At 44.3% G+C, this 14,743-nt stretch overlaps 1 protein-coding gene across 1 annotated transcript in view; it reads left to right on the top strand.

Moving 5' to 3' along the window:
• FAF2 (Fas associated factor family member 2) overlaps nt 1–5,774 on the top strand; it is a 61,931-nt gene extending 56,157 nt beyond the window's left edge. Inside the window, exon 11 of the mRNA XM_059917760.1 lies at nt 2,526–5,774. Coding sequence (XP_059773743.1) covers nt 2,526–2,708 — 183 coding nt within the window. The 3' untranslated portion in view covers nt 2,709–5,774. The remainder of the gene's footprint in view (nt 1–2,525) is intronic.
• Nucleotides 5,775–14,743: the final 8,969 nt, after the last annotated feature.

Consider the following 14,743-nt stretch of genomic DNA (forward strand, 5'->3'; position numbering starts at 1 on the left):
GTAGAAAAATCTCTAGCCTTCAAGAGTGGGCAGAAAAGTGGCAGCTGACTTTCTCCTAAATGAATGCATGTAAGAGAGAAACTAAATTATACTCAGCCCAGAAATCATTTTTCTATCCATTATGAACCAAAAGGGACCTGTAGAGGTGATTTCGTCTGTTTCCTGATGGTATTGGCGCATTGCCAATGATAAACAGAAAATACCAGTGTTGTATCAGTGTTGAGTATTGTCAAGCAGTGACTGAAAAGGAAGCAAGATATTTTGCCCTTCTGTAAAACCCTTGTTGGGTTCATACCAAGAATACTTGATGCAAGTCTAACTGATGCATCTCAAGAAAAGAAAAGGAGAATGAATGTTAATGGAAATTGCAAAGACAGAGAAAGGAACTGAAAGTGATCAAGGTTGATGGACCAAAATATGAGAATTTTGTAAAATCATGAATGGATTAAGTGAGAGGAAAATGAATTTACTCCTTAAATGGATTTGTAGCAATAGCCTCTTCAGGCAGAGAGGAATAAACTTATGAGAGGTGGAACAAAAAGGAAATAGAAATAGATTCCCTCAAAAAAGTAAGGGTAACTTGAATGGGGTGCTCCTGATCTTTGGGATGGACCTGAAAGACGTTAGCAGTGCCCTTCACTGCATATCCCTTAGAGTCTTGTTAAAAACAGAATTTGAGGTAAAGAGGACCATAGATCAGATCCAGGGTGCCTGTTCTTAATGTGTGGCGTTAAGAGACAGGGGAGAATAAGAATTTACCTTACCTTGCCAGATCCAGACCAGAGTGAAGAGGGCTTTCTCACAGAAGAGAGTCTACGTGGAGGGTGTCAGATCTCGATCAAGTGAAGGAGGTGTGCATATGTGGGGGCACCCAGTGCAGAGAAGTCAGAGCCCAAGTGTCCTGGGGTGGGTGTTAAATCCAGAACCAGGTAAGGAGGGTGTACATGAGGAGAGGGGAATCAACCTATGGCTCTCAGTATACAGGGGGAAATAAAGATATAGATGCATATATGTATGTACACATTGTCTGGCTTTCTCCACAGAGAGTGCTTGGGAACATCAGCACCTCAACAGCAATGAACATACCTAGCACCTAGATCATGGTTGTTATTTATTTATTTTCTGTTTTTTCATTTTTGGCCGCACCACACAGCATGCAAGGTCTTAGTTCCCCAACCAGGTATCAAACCCATGCTCCCTGCAGTGGAAGCGTGGAATCCTAAACACTGGACCTCCAGGGAATTCCCTAGATCATGGTTTTTAAAAGCATTGTCCATGAAGAAGAATCACGGTTCCTTGGAGACATGGCTGATTCCAGGACTGGGACAGGGAAAATACAAGATTAGCCTGGAACACCTTGTGCCACAAAGCAAGGAATTAGTCAAAGAACAATGGAGACATGTCAGAAAGACACGGAGGCCAGCTTGATTGGGCTTCTTGGACTCCATCTGAAACAGTTTGAACATTAGAACCTATTGAATAAAATAGGAAAGCATGGCCCTATATTAATATAAATAAATAAATTGAAGAAAGTTTGAGGAGCTGAATGTCTCTGTAGTTTCAGAGTACCTCCCCACAAAATACTCGTTAATAACAAAGGAGAAAAGACTAACTTAGAGCGGAGAGGCCTGGCAGGCACCATCTTAATCAAGTCGTCACAGTGGACATCATAGGTAATGGAGCAAAATGAAATTCTACTCCACCTGAATAGGATGCATTGAGTAGAGCACAACATCATTTCTGTAATACTCCTGTCAAAGATGCATAACTGGAATCTAATCATGAGTAAACATCAGATAAACGAATTGAGAGACAAAGTAACTGACCAGTAATCTTTAGGAGTGTCAAGGTCATGAAAGTCAAGGAAATCCTGAGGATTTGTTCCAGGCTAAAAGGAGCAGACTTAGGAGATGGTGACAACTACTAAATGCAATATACAATTTAAAACTGGATCCTTTTGCTATAAAAGGCAACTGCCAAAACTTGAATGGGGCCTGAATAAAAATTTAATGTACATTATTATATTACAGTAATAATGTATCAGTTAAGTTTCCTGATTTTGAGGGTTGTATTATGAAGGTGATTGCCCTGTTTGTAAGATATACACAACTATTCTGGGGTGATGGGACATTCAGTTGGTAGCTCGCTTTCAACTGGTTCAAAGAAAAAATTCTGTACCTATGCTTCCAACTTTTCTGTAACTCTTGATTATTTGTTTGTTAAAAATGTTTAACTTTATATCAGACAGGTTTTCAAAAAAGAAACAGATGGGTCAATTCAGAGTAGGACTAGCATTGGGCTGTGTAATAAATCTCTTAAAAGAGCTGCCCGACATGTTTGCTCTGTGAAATGGATCGACTTTGAAGTGGAATTTCAATCTAATGTGATTACTTCATATCTCCAAGTTACCCTGGGGAGAGCTGGGGTATATTTGATTTCATGGTTGTGTGTGTGTTTGTCTTTGTCTTTTTCTCACTGCCCTTCTTTTTCTATAGGTAATAGAAAATTACCTTCTTTTTCTGCAGGTAATCCACGACTTCTTATTCTCCTTGAAAGAAAGCCCTGAAAAGTTTCAGATTGAAGCCAATTTTCCCCGGAGGGTGCTGCCCTGCACCCCTTCAGAGGAGTGGCCCAACCCCCCCACGCTGCAGGAGGCCGGACTCAGCCACACAGAAGTTCTCTTTGTTCAGGACCTAACAGACGAATGACACTTTTTCTTCCTCTCCTTTTCCACCCCAATCCCTAAAAGAAATGGAAAAAAAAAAACAAAAAAATAAGAGAGAGAAATTCATATTATTATTATTATAATACAATATTTTTTTTAAAAGACTGCTGCATCCTAAGGAAGGATCAGAAACCATGCTGCCTGCAAAAGTCACCACCTTTGTGTGCACGCGAGGTTAGCAGTGAACGTTCCTGCTGGCAAGCCCACCCTTCCCTACTGCCTCTGCACCACACACCTTCCAATGAAAGGAGACTCTTCACCTCCAACCCAGCCGTTGTCCCAACTGGGGAAGGGGACATTCCCACTAGATCTCATTCATTCTTGCTTTTATGGAAAATAAAAGTGAAAAAACCTCCAACAACCAGCTACTGCAGCATCTCCTGAGGACTTACTTCTTCCACCTCTGGAGAAGAGAGGGAAGGGAAGGCACAGAGCAGAGATGTTCCTTGAACTTCCCACAATTTATGAAAAACTTTAAATTTTTTTTTGTTGTTGCTTTGTAATGACCAAAGGAATGAGGCTGACATAGGTGTATTTTTTTTCCTTAACATCATTTGATAAAGAGCCATTTCTTAAACCCATGAGTTCTTGCCCTGGGCTCCTTAGCCCACAAGAGTGTAATAAAGGTGTCCCAGGCTGGTTTGTGCTTATTTCTGCCATTGTCCCTCTCACGTTCCCAGAGAGGTTCTTTTTGGTCCAACTCTTGCTGTCCTTTCTTGCCGCCTATGCACCCCACTTGGTACAATGGGAGGAAATCTGGGTTTGTAGCCCTACAAAGGCTGTGTATGTACAGATACACCCATATACATGGTATGAACTCCGTGTAGACTAACCTATATGTACAACTGCAGCTTTTCCTTGGAATCTGGACCAGGTGGTCATTATGGGATCTGAACCAAAGGATATGTGTTCTGACATGTGCATGCTATTCCTGCCCAGCCCTGAGCTTTCCTGAATTGCCAAGCTTGGTGCCTTTCCCGAGGACTAGCAGGGTCTGTGGTGGAACCAGCAGAACCATGTGAGAGTACCCCGCCTGTCTCACTGGGAATGTGGTGGTGGTGGTGGTGGTGTTTTAAGGGTTGAAAGAACCGGAGGCCTTGAAGGGAGCCAAGACAGAACTCAGCCTGTGTAAAGTGTCGGAAGGCACATTTCAGTTTTTGATGTAGCCACCTGCTGGGGGCAGTTTTATCCTCTCCCTCTATTGCTGTGTTGAAGCAGTAGGGGTTTTTCCCTCTGATGTCTCATCTGTGGTTGAGTTTATGGTAATGGGTACTGGGGTCAGGCCATGTATTCACAGATGTCAGCGTGAGCTGACAAGTATTCCAAAGTGTTCTGTAGCTAGACTTGCAGAACTTGTAACACTGCGACCTACTGAAGTTACTGAAGTTATTGCAGTTCCCTAGCATGCTGTGAGGCCAGGGGTTCATGTCAACATAAAGCATAACTTGCTAGATTTGCAGCCTCCAAAGGCTTACTCTTAGCTAAAACCTAAGGACCATTCTTTTAGGTAGCAGTGATGTGACTGCTCTTCTCTGCCACCCTTAGTGGTTGGGGTAAACACCAAGGGGCAGGGTGAGGAGCCCCATGGGTATCACCTGGGGAGCCTGAGAATTTCCCAGTGGCCTTGGCACAGGTGTCTACAGCACCATCTCCAGGAAACTTTAATTCTGCTCCTGGCTGCCTGTTTTTCTTTCACTTTGTTTCCTGCTGTCCCAAGTCCAGATGAGTGGGAAATCGCTTTCCGACTGTTGTCATAAAATGTGTCTGGAGTGACTAAGGATAAACCATGTTCTCCACTCTACCTTACGCAAAGTCTGCTTCCTGCTGACAACCATGCAAAGATGAATTTTTCCACTTAACTCAGAGCCACCCTCCCTGTCTGGAACGCAGAGCTGTTTCCCTGCATAGGAGGGTATTAAGGACCTTCACCAGGCTGTGTGTACCAAGTATCTTTTCCACACCTCTTCGGGAAGTTGTAAATTTTTTTCTTAATAATTCAATCTGCATCTTATTCTATGATGTGCACTTTACGCCTCTTGCCTTTTGATAACTTGTCCAGTGAAGGAGGTAAGATGCCAGAGTATTAAAGTCTATTCGTGTTGGTACAACTCTTGGGATGGCCTGTCCATTTACTTTAGTTTTCAAGAGACTCCACCTGAAACACATGCTTCTTCCTAGTGTTGAAACACCCCCTGCTTTACTCAGTCCTGGTTCCTGTCTTCATGCTGACCTAGACCTGCTGCCTAGGTGCCATCTCCTTTCCTCCATGAAAGATGCACATTTTGTCAACACCAGTACAATCTGTACGTTACTCCCAAGGACCTCGGAACTTGATGGGACCTGCAAGTGAGAAAATACTGAGAAGCCAGTGATGTGATCTGCAAGCATTTGCTCTTTCCAAATCACCTCCTGATTATTTCAGCTGTTGTTTCCAAATGGCAAGTCATCAACTAAACAAAAACACTTGTTTCCAGTTTTGTTCTGTACTCCCAAGACTAGATTCAGCTGAATTTCCATAGGAAATGACCAAGCAAAGATACCTAATTGAAGTCAGTCGAATTTCTGCAGCCTCAGTCTTTTCTTTCACTTCTGCAGAATTTCCTGCAGCAAATACTTCTTTCTCCTTGCTTGTTTCCACTATGATGTTTGGATAAGAGATGGCCAATGGAGAATATTTCTTTAAAAAATAAAAGCTAAAAAGAACCTAGAATCTTCAACTGAGCAGTCATGAAAATTGCTAATGGTGCCAAGGCCAAGGAAAAAGTTACAGAAAATGACTGTGGGAAGGAGTGATAACCACCAGAATGCAAAATCAGGAGTGTATTATCTGGTGCTTGAACAAGGAGCTCCACTTTACAACTGGTTTTTTTTAGGACTTGTGAGGGATGCAGCAACAGGAAATCCATCCACAAAGGATGCAGTGCCCCAACTTGTACTGCACCTGAATAGTTACGTGATAATTTACTGAAGAAATCTAGTGTACTTTAAATTTTTTTCATAAAAGTTTACATTGTATTGTAGGTTAACATTAAATGTTTTATAACAAAAATTTCCTAACAAGTTGTGGGTCTTTCTGTCTAGGGGAGATCTGGTGGATGTTTCTCTGTCTGAAGGCAAGGTTGGAAAACACCAGGAGAGGGAACAGAGGGAACATTGCCAAGAAGCAAGGAGTTAAAACACCTTCTACAATGTGTTCCTGTGGAAAATGGCAGCTCAGGCAGTGTGCTTTAGTAGAAGGAGCTGGCAGATCTGGGTTCAAATTGGGGCTCTGTCATTTGTCAGCCTTATGACCTCAGACAAGTTTTTTAGCTTCCATGAGCTTTAGTTTCCCCAACTGAAAACACCATCTGCCTCAGGATAGGCTTGTAGATTAAAAGATTAAATCAAATAAATGAAAAAAAAACCTTAAAAAATGTATATGAAGCACCTGACACAGGTGTCATTAAGTATTTGTTCCCCTTTCTCTAAGGAAGTGTATTTTGAAGGTATATTTTCTGGCATTAATAACTATCAGTTTCTTAAGGCATGTCATTTCTCCTGCCAGAACAGACCCATGTCCTTGCAAATGAGTGGCAAGAGAAGAGTCACTTTGGATCTAACAGATTCTGGACTATTGGAACTATGCTCCTAGGTATTTTTGCTCATATTTTCATTTCTGAGAGGAAATTTAAGCCTCAATTCTTTGCCTTTCTCTTTCCCACTGTCCTGGGCAAAGAACTCATTTCTGTGAGTATGGATTCTTGTCACCTTCAGAGTCTGCCCTGTTGCTTATCCAAAGGTGTGTAGGTGGGTATGCGTGTGTTTGTGTGTATATAATTTTTTTGAATACACATCTTAAGTGTAAACTAGAATGTCTTCTTCGTCTAGTAAGTTTTCAAGAAGAGTTTATTCACCTTAGGTCAGAATCCACTAAAAATGAATACTTTGCAATTGTGAAGCTTACATATAAAAATTTTGCCATCGATTAATAGAGTCAAGGAAGATGCAGACTGATGCCAGATACACCTGGTCTCAAATCCTGACTGGGGCTGTGATTTTGGCCAACTAACCTCAACTCTCTAGGCTTCAGTTTCATCATCACTAAAATAGGGCCAACTGTACCATTTCCACGAAGATTCAGTGAATTGCTGCTGCAGATTGCCTGGCACATAATAAGTGTTGGGTAAAAGCTCCTATTACTGTTTTCCAGTTTGTAGTTTGCCCCCTGCTAGCAATTCACCCCACATGGATCAAGGAAGGAGAGAAAAAGGGGAGGGGTTGAGGCTTTGCTTATGGGCAAATAGTGCCCGACACTTTTTTCTTGACACACTTCCATCATTGCAGTTGGAACTCCGTGTGTGCTTTTACCTTGATGGAGCCACAAGCCCCGAGCCCCCAGAGTCCCTTCCTCTTGCCTCTTCTGCCACTTTGATGCACTGTCCTCCAGGGCAAACTCCCAAAGCACATGCCATCTGTTTGGTCTACTTTATCCTGTTCTGGTTGCTACTGGCCATTCTCCAGATGTTGGCAACTGATACTTTCCACCAGCAACCTCAATGACTCACGTCTACATATTTGGATTCCCTAAAATTCCAGTTCTTCCGCTCCTGATTTGCCTTGTGTGGCAGCTGAGTATGGCGGGATGTGGCTTTGGAGTCAAATCTGGATTTGAAACTGCTGCTTACGGATTGATCTAGGGCAAGTTTCCTCCTATGTAAACCTCATGGCAGTACATCCTTGCAAAAGTCCAGGTGCCATTTTGGGGGGTTTGGGGTGTTTTTTATTTGTTTTGGCCGCACCGAGTAGCTTTCAGGATCTTAGTGCCCCGGCCCCCGGCAGTGAAAGTGCCAAGTCCTAACCAGTGGACCACCAGGGAATCCCCTCCAGGTGCCATTTAATGAGCTGGTATCTGTGAGTGCCTGGCATTGGGTAGATGGACACTTCGATGAGTGGTCGCTTCCCTCCCTTCTATGCCAGCAGTCCCCTGCTTTGAGTGTGGCCTTCACTCAGAACTACTTCACCCTCAGGACTTCAGAACCAGTCCCTCTCACCACAGCTGTTATCACTCCAACTCCACTGTCCCTACTCTGCCCTCAAAGCCCTCCTGTCCCTTCACCCTCGTTTCAGTCTCCCTACTGGCGTCATCTTGGCTTCACACCTCTCTCCACTACAAGCCAGTACTGACTGTCACAATTCCCAAAGTAAACTCAACCGTTTGATTTCTTTCCTCTTGCTCCTTCAGCTGCAGAATCCTAGCATGTATCACAGTGAGTTGAAGAGCCCTGGGGGTTGGTACCCACTCCTTTGATCCAGCTCGAGGAAATCCTATGCATTTCTACGCCATAGGCACTGCTTCACTGTGTCCCCCTTTCTCAAGTCCAAGCCCGCCTGCATCCTCCTCGCTCTAAGCCCACTGCAACATCTTACTTCCTGAGAAAACTGAGGTCTTGTCACAGAACTTCCTCATCTTCCTTTTTCACCTCAAAATTGTTCTGTGATGTCACCTGCTTCCTGTTTCTCTTCTGTCTTGTGGGTGTATTTTCTTTTAAAAGAGATATAATTTACATCCAGTAAAATGTCCAGCTCTTAAATCCACAGCTTGATAAAATTTTACCTAAGTGTACACCAAAACCAAGATGCAGAACACCACATTACCCCAGAAAGTTCCCTTGTGCACCTTCCCAATCAATAGCCTCTCAGACATAACCAACTATTCTGACTTCTTTCACCATAGAAGTTTTGCCTGTTCTTAAACTTTGTATAAATGGACTCCCTATGTATGTGTGTGTGATTTTTTTTTTTTTTTTTTTTTTTTAAATTTTTTTTTATTTATTTATTTATTTATTTATTTATGGCTGTGTTGGGTCTTCGTTTCTGTGCGAGGGCTTTCTCTAGTTGCGGCAAGTGGGGGCCACTCTTCATCGCGGTGCGCGGGCCTCTCACTATCGTGGCCTCTCTTGTTGCGGAGCACAGGCTCCAGACGCGCAGGCTCAGCAATTGTGGCTCACGGGCCTAGTTGCTCCGTGGCATGTGGGATCTTCCCAGACCAGGGCTCGAACCCGCGTCCCCTGCATTGGCAGGCAGACTCTCAACCACTGCGCCACCGGGGAAGCCCTGTGTGTGTGATTTTATAAGTTGTTTTCATGATGAAATTTTAGGAAGTTCAAAGAAAACAGAAAAATGTATTATACCACACTGTCTAGAGATGTCCGCTGTTAATATTGTGATGTATATCTTCCCAGACTTTTCATTGCATATAAAAACATTTTTAATACAGAAATGGGATAATATTGTAAATACTGTGTTATCTGTATTTCACACATTCTTCTATATCTTTTTTAATGGCTATGCAGCATTTCACTGAATGGCTGCACCATAAATTGATCAAAAGCCTATTATGACACTTAGGTTGTTAAGGTTTTTGTTTGCTTTTATCTAATAGATTATCTAATAGATTGATAAACATCCCTGTAGCTAAATATGCACATCCACGTTTATTTTCTCAGGAAAAAAAAATTTTTAGTAGTGAAATTACTGAGTCAAAAAGGAATGGAGGGCTTCCCTGGTGGCGCAGTGGTTGAGAGTCTGCCTGCCAGTGCAGGGGACACGGGTTCGAGCCCTGGTCTGGGAAGATCCCACATGCCGCGGAGCAACTGGTCCCGTGAGCCACAATTGCTGAGCCTGCGCGTCTGGAGCCTGTGCTCCGCAACAAGAGAGGCCGCGATAGTGAGAGGCCCGCGCACCACGATGAAGAGTGGCCCCCGCTTGCCGCAACTGGAGAAGGCCCTTGCACAGAAACGAAGACCCAACACAGCCATAAATCAATCAATAAATAAATTTTTTAAAAAAAGGAATGGAAATTTTTACTTTTTAAAATGTTTGTTATCTCCAAATTGTAGTGCAGAAAAGTTATTTATACTCCTATCAGCAGTGTGTGCTCAGTCTCCCATCTGTGTCATGATCGCCAGATCTTTACCAAAAACTATCCCCTTTTCAACTGCTTGGATTCTTTATCTTCCACCAAAAACTGTTTGGCATCTCCTCCCTTACAAAATCTTAATCTTGCTTTACCCACAAGTCACCACCCTGTCTCCTTCCCTGCCAAGATAGTTTGCACAACCAGCCTCCACTTCTTTCTTAACCTCCTGTTAATTGTACTTTCATCTCCACTGACTGTCTCTTATGGTCACCTGTGACCTCTTTTTTTTTTTTTTTAATAATGTATTTTTAATTTTTTATTTATTTATTTTTGGCTGCGTTGGGTCCTCGTTGCTGCGCGCGGGCTTTCTCTAGTTACGTGAGCGGGGGCTACTCTTCATTGCAGTGCGCGGGCTTCTCATTGCAGTGGCTTCTCTTGTTGTGGAGCACAGGCTTCAGTAGTTGTGGCACGTGGGCTCTAGAGCACAAGCTCAGTAGTTGTGGTGCACAGGCTTAGTTGCTCTGCGGCATGTGGGATCTTCCTGGATCAGGGCTCGAACCCGTGTCCCCTGCATTGGCAGGCAGATTCTTAACCACTGTGCCACCAGGGAAGTCCCACCTGTGACCTCTTAATTACCGTTTTCATTGGCCTCTTACAAGACCTTTCAGAATGTAGAAGTCGCCCAGCTGATATTTGACACAGAGTAAGCGTCGCCTTGTTTCCATTCCCACAGGTTGGGGGTCAGAATATGTAAACGAGGTTAAAGAATTCACACTTTACCCTGAAGGCCATTGAGCGGCTTTAAACAAGGGATTGGGGTTTTAGAAAGCTGATTCTCCAGTGGGGAGACTGGATGGGAGGGGGCAAGATGGCAGGCAAGACAAAGAAGTGACATGATAAGAGTCGTGGATCAGGAGCGGCCTGGGGATGGAGAGAGTCTAATGATGGACTGAGCACTACTTAGGAGGAACAGTGGCCAAGACTCGGAGGCTGATTAGATATGGAGGGTCAAGGAGAGGGAGAAATTGAGGATGGTTTCCGACAACTAAATTTAGAAACAAAAGTAGTCGCTGGTGATCTTGGCTGGTGCTATTTCAGTGGAGGAGTACAGTGTCAGAGGCAGAAGTAATGCATGAGAGGTGAAGTGGAAAGATCGAGTATAGGCAGCTCTCACAAAATTTGTCAGTGAAAGGTATGGGGGGAAATAGGAGTCAGGACTGAGGAAGAGTTATTGTTTTAAGGTAGGAGAGACTTCATTATGTTTAAATGCTAAAAACAATGAGATTTTAGAGAAAGAGGTTGAAGATACACAGAGAAGGGATAATAGAGAAAGATGCCACTGGAGTGGTGGGAGGCAATGGCTTTAGGAGGAAGGATGGGAGCAGAAGTCAGTGCATTCTGACTTCTGGAATGTAGGTTTGAAGGCAGAAGCTGAGGGTGTCCCCATGTGATGGTGTCTGTTCTGTCTGTCAGGTTGGGGGGAAGTGATGGGCCAGAGGTCTAAGAAGACTGGGGAGATTTAAAATAGCTGTTTTGGAGAGCAGGACAGAGTAGAGGAAGACTCAGAAGTCTGTCTCAGCAAACAGAGGGCCCAAGCGAGACTGAGACCAGAATACACGGTGGGAATATGCACAAAAAGTCACTAGTCTACCTCCCTCACTGCTGCTGATTTCTTTCTGAAAACAGAGGTCACCTGGGAGCATTCAGAGGCTCTCAGTTCCCCAGCCTAGAAGTTGGGGCCTCAATTCTAGGGCCCTGATGGAACTTCATAACTTCATTTTTCTCTGTTCCTCTTGATTGTTCCCTAGACACAACAGGCATTTTCCTGCCTAAAGCCAGGCTAAGAAAACTCATATTCAATTGAAATGGTTTAAAGGATGTGCTGTCAATCTTTCAAACTCCTCTGATTGCCAGGAAGGCAAGTGCCTAGACCACATGATTCTAGTCTTCCAGAATCAATCACATTGACAAGACTCTTGTTTAACTCTGGCTTCATTATCACCCAGGTACTGGCAGGAGAGTAGATGTAAATCATAACTGGCCTGGCATACCAGTTTTGACACCACAGAGCTGCACACACCTGGATGTTCTCACACAGCGCTTGCCTCTCTAAAGAGGTCTTTAGTTAGCAAACAAACAGGAAACCCATTCTAGCTAATTTAAGGAAAAAACTGATGTGTTGAAAGACTATGGGGTAGGTCGGTCCCAGAATGGAAAGCCAGACCTCAGAAAGGGTGGGGTCCAGGTTTCAGAAAGGGTGGGTGGTGTGCAGTTGTGGGAAAGGGATTGTCGCAGGTAGAGGGCACATTTCAGATGTCAAGCACTCCCACCTTTGGAGCATAACTGGCAAGCAGATTGAAGTTTCTGTATTTAGTTGCACCCCATACAACAGAGGCAGAACCTTTTAAAATGGTGCAGAAAGGCTTCCCTGGTGGTGCAATGGTTAAGAATCTGCCTGCCAATGCAGGGGACACAGGTTCGAGCCCTGGTCCGGGAAGATCCCACATGCCGTGGAGCAACGAAGCCCGTGAGCCACAACTACTGAGCCCACATGCCACAACTACTGAAGCCCATGCGCCTAGAGCCTGTGCTCCACAACAAAGTGTAGCCTCCACTCGCCACAGCTAGAGAAAAGCCCGTGCACAGCAACAAAAACCCAATGCAGCAAAAATAAATAAATAAACAAAATAGATACAACATTAAAGAAATAAAAAATGTTTAAAATAAATAAATAAATAAAAATAAAATGGTGCAGAAAAGTGTAAAGAAAATAACTATCATTAACATTCCCACCACTCAAAATAATTAACATTGATATTTTTGCATATTTGCTTCAGCTTTTTTTTTCCTGGATATGCTTTGGTTAAAATCACCTAAAATGTTTATGTATTTGCTAAAATAAATCCATTCATACTCAGCAGATGTGGCTAATTTCTGGCAGATCTGGGCCCTGGCGCCAGCCCCTCGGGCGACCTACCATGGCCTTGAGTACTGACCACCTGGCCGTGAGCCTCTGCTGTTCGGAGGGCTTTCCCAGCCTGCACTTCATCTGTGGTCAGAGTAACAGTGGAGGATGATGGGTGTGTCCCAGCTTGTCAGTGGAGGCCAGGGAGTGGACATTATCATACCAAAAATAGTTAATAATGAGAGAGAGAAGAGTTAATTTCACTACGCTGGGACAATGCAAAGAGAGGGCAGGGCCTGTGTAAGATCATCTGGGCCCTGGGACTGGGGTCAACTTCCCACATATTTTTCCTCCCAGCAGCTCACTCATTTATTCACTTATTCAGTCATCTATTTAGAAAACACTCACAGATGCCTACTGTGTACTTGCCCTTTTGTTAGGGTCTGGGAATGTGGCGAATGTGATGGTCCTTGGTCTGGTGAAGCAGATTCATGGGCAACAAGAAGGATTCATAACAGGTGAGCCATCTGCATGGTGTGCAGTGGAAACCAGAGTAGAGTGTGGCCTGCTCTGGCTTGAGGGAGGGGTCTGAGGAAGCTCGCTTGAGGAGGGGACATTCAAGCTGGGCTTTGGGAAGGGAGCATACTTACCAGAAGGAGAGAATTCAAAGCATTTGAGGCAACTTAGTGTGACTCATGGGCCAAGGGAGCAGGGGACACACAGCATCTCCCTCTCTGAGTCTCAGTCCTCAGTTTCCCCAGTGGGAACTATGAGGAAGTTAGGAACAGCTTTACAGTCAAGAAAACAGAAGAAGGATCCCGTGAGAGAAAAACTTGGTGTGGTGTGTGCTCACGAAATGTGAGTGGTCTTCCAAGCAGAGAGAACAGCACCCAAAACAAGGGGGTGAAAACAGGGCACGATGGAAAAGAAAAAGAAACAGAACTCCTTCTGTGGCTGCCAGCCCCCGAAGGACCCCTCCAAGGGACAGAGATCTTCCACTTTCTGTTGCATCCAGGAAGTTGTAGGTGGCAGTCGGGGAGGGCTCGCCTGGAGCCTGGAAGAGGGGGAAGAAGAGACCAAAGGGAGGCCTCCGTGTGGGCTTTTCAGAGGTAGATTCTCTGACGTGGAGAATTTAGAAGTGGAGACTACAAAGCTATCTTGATTCTCGCATTTTCTAACTGCGCCTAGAAACCAGGCCTCTCTGAGCCTCAGTTCCCCCAAATGGAAACCGAAGATAATAAATACCTCAACTCAGGGTGCTGAGGAGCAAACACTATGGGATCTGGCCCCTGCCTCCTCTCCAGCTCCACCCCGTGCTCCTGCCCAAACTCATTCTTGCCTCTGGGCCTTTGCACATTCTTTCCCCTCCCTCTAGAATGCTCTTCTCCTGACTAGCTCCTTGTCATCGCTCAGGTCTCACTAATCTCAATGTTGCCTCCTCTGAAAGACCACCGCTATGTCAGGGTGCCCTTCCCTGTATTCTCCTTCTTGGCCCTTGTTATATTTGAAACTATTGTTTTTTTGTATATTGTCTGTCTCTCATTCTGGAATGCCAGTTTCCTGGAGGCAGGAACTTTGTTTCATTCACTGGAGTTTCCCCAAGGCCTAGAACAGTGCCTAGCTTTGGGCAGAAGCACTCAGCCAGGTTTGTTGAATGACAAACCAAGCACCCTACCAGGCCTTGAGGACCCAGTGGCAACTAAACTGCCTTTATGGAATGTTTAGACTGTTACACCCTCTGTGCCCAGAGAAGAACCCTGAATGTTCTACCTGTCAGCATACAAGCTGAGTTCAAAGGACACTGAGCCCAAAAGTGAGAGAGCATCCAGTCCTGGAGCTCCACCCTCCTCCCTCCAAGGACAACTTGTAGTGTGTGACCCTTGGAAAGATGTTGCCAATGACACCAACTGTTATTAAAATAAAGACACACTTTACTGGCAATTCATTCATTCAAAACAATGGCCACCATGCGCCAGGCATTGTTGTAGTTGGTGGCAGGCAGAGCTTTTGACAGAAAGGAGGTAACCACAATAACCTCTTACCCCCCGCCACTGCCACGCCTTACGTAGCAGAATCGCAGCCCAGAGATGATATGATTTTACTCTGATTCATAATGTCGAATCTTTACCCAATTTCCCTTTCTTTACTTTTTATTTTGAAATAAATATAGATTTACAGGAAGTTCCAAAAACATCACAAAAAGGTCTTACGTACA

This window comes from Balaenoptera ricei, chromosome 3, assembly GCF_028023285.1.
Source record: "Balaenoptera ricei isolate mBalRic1 chromosome 3, mBalRic1.hap2, whole genome shotgun sequence".
In the NCBI taxonomy this organism is placed as follows: Eukaryota; Metazoa; Chordata; class Mammalia; order Artiodactyla; family Balaenopteridae; genus Balaenoptera; species Balaenoptera ricei.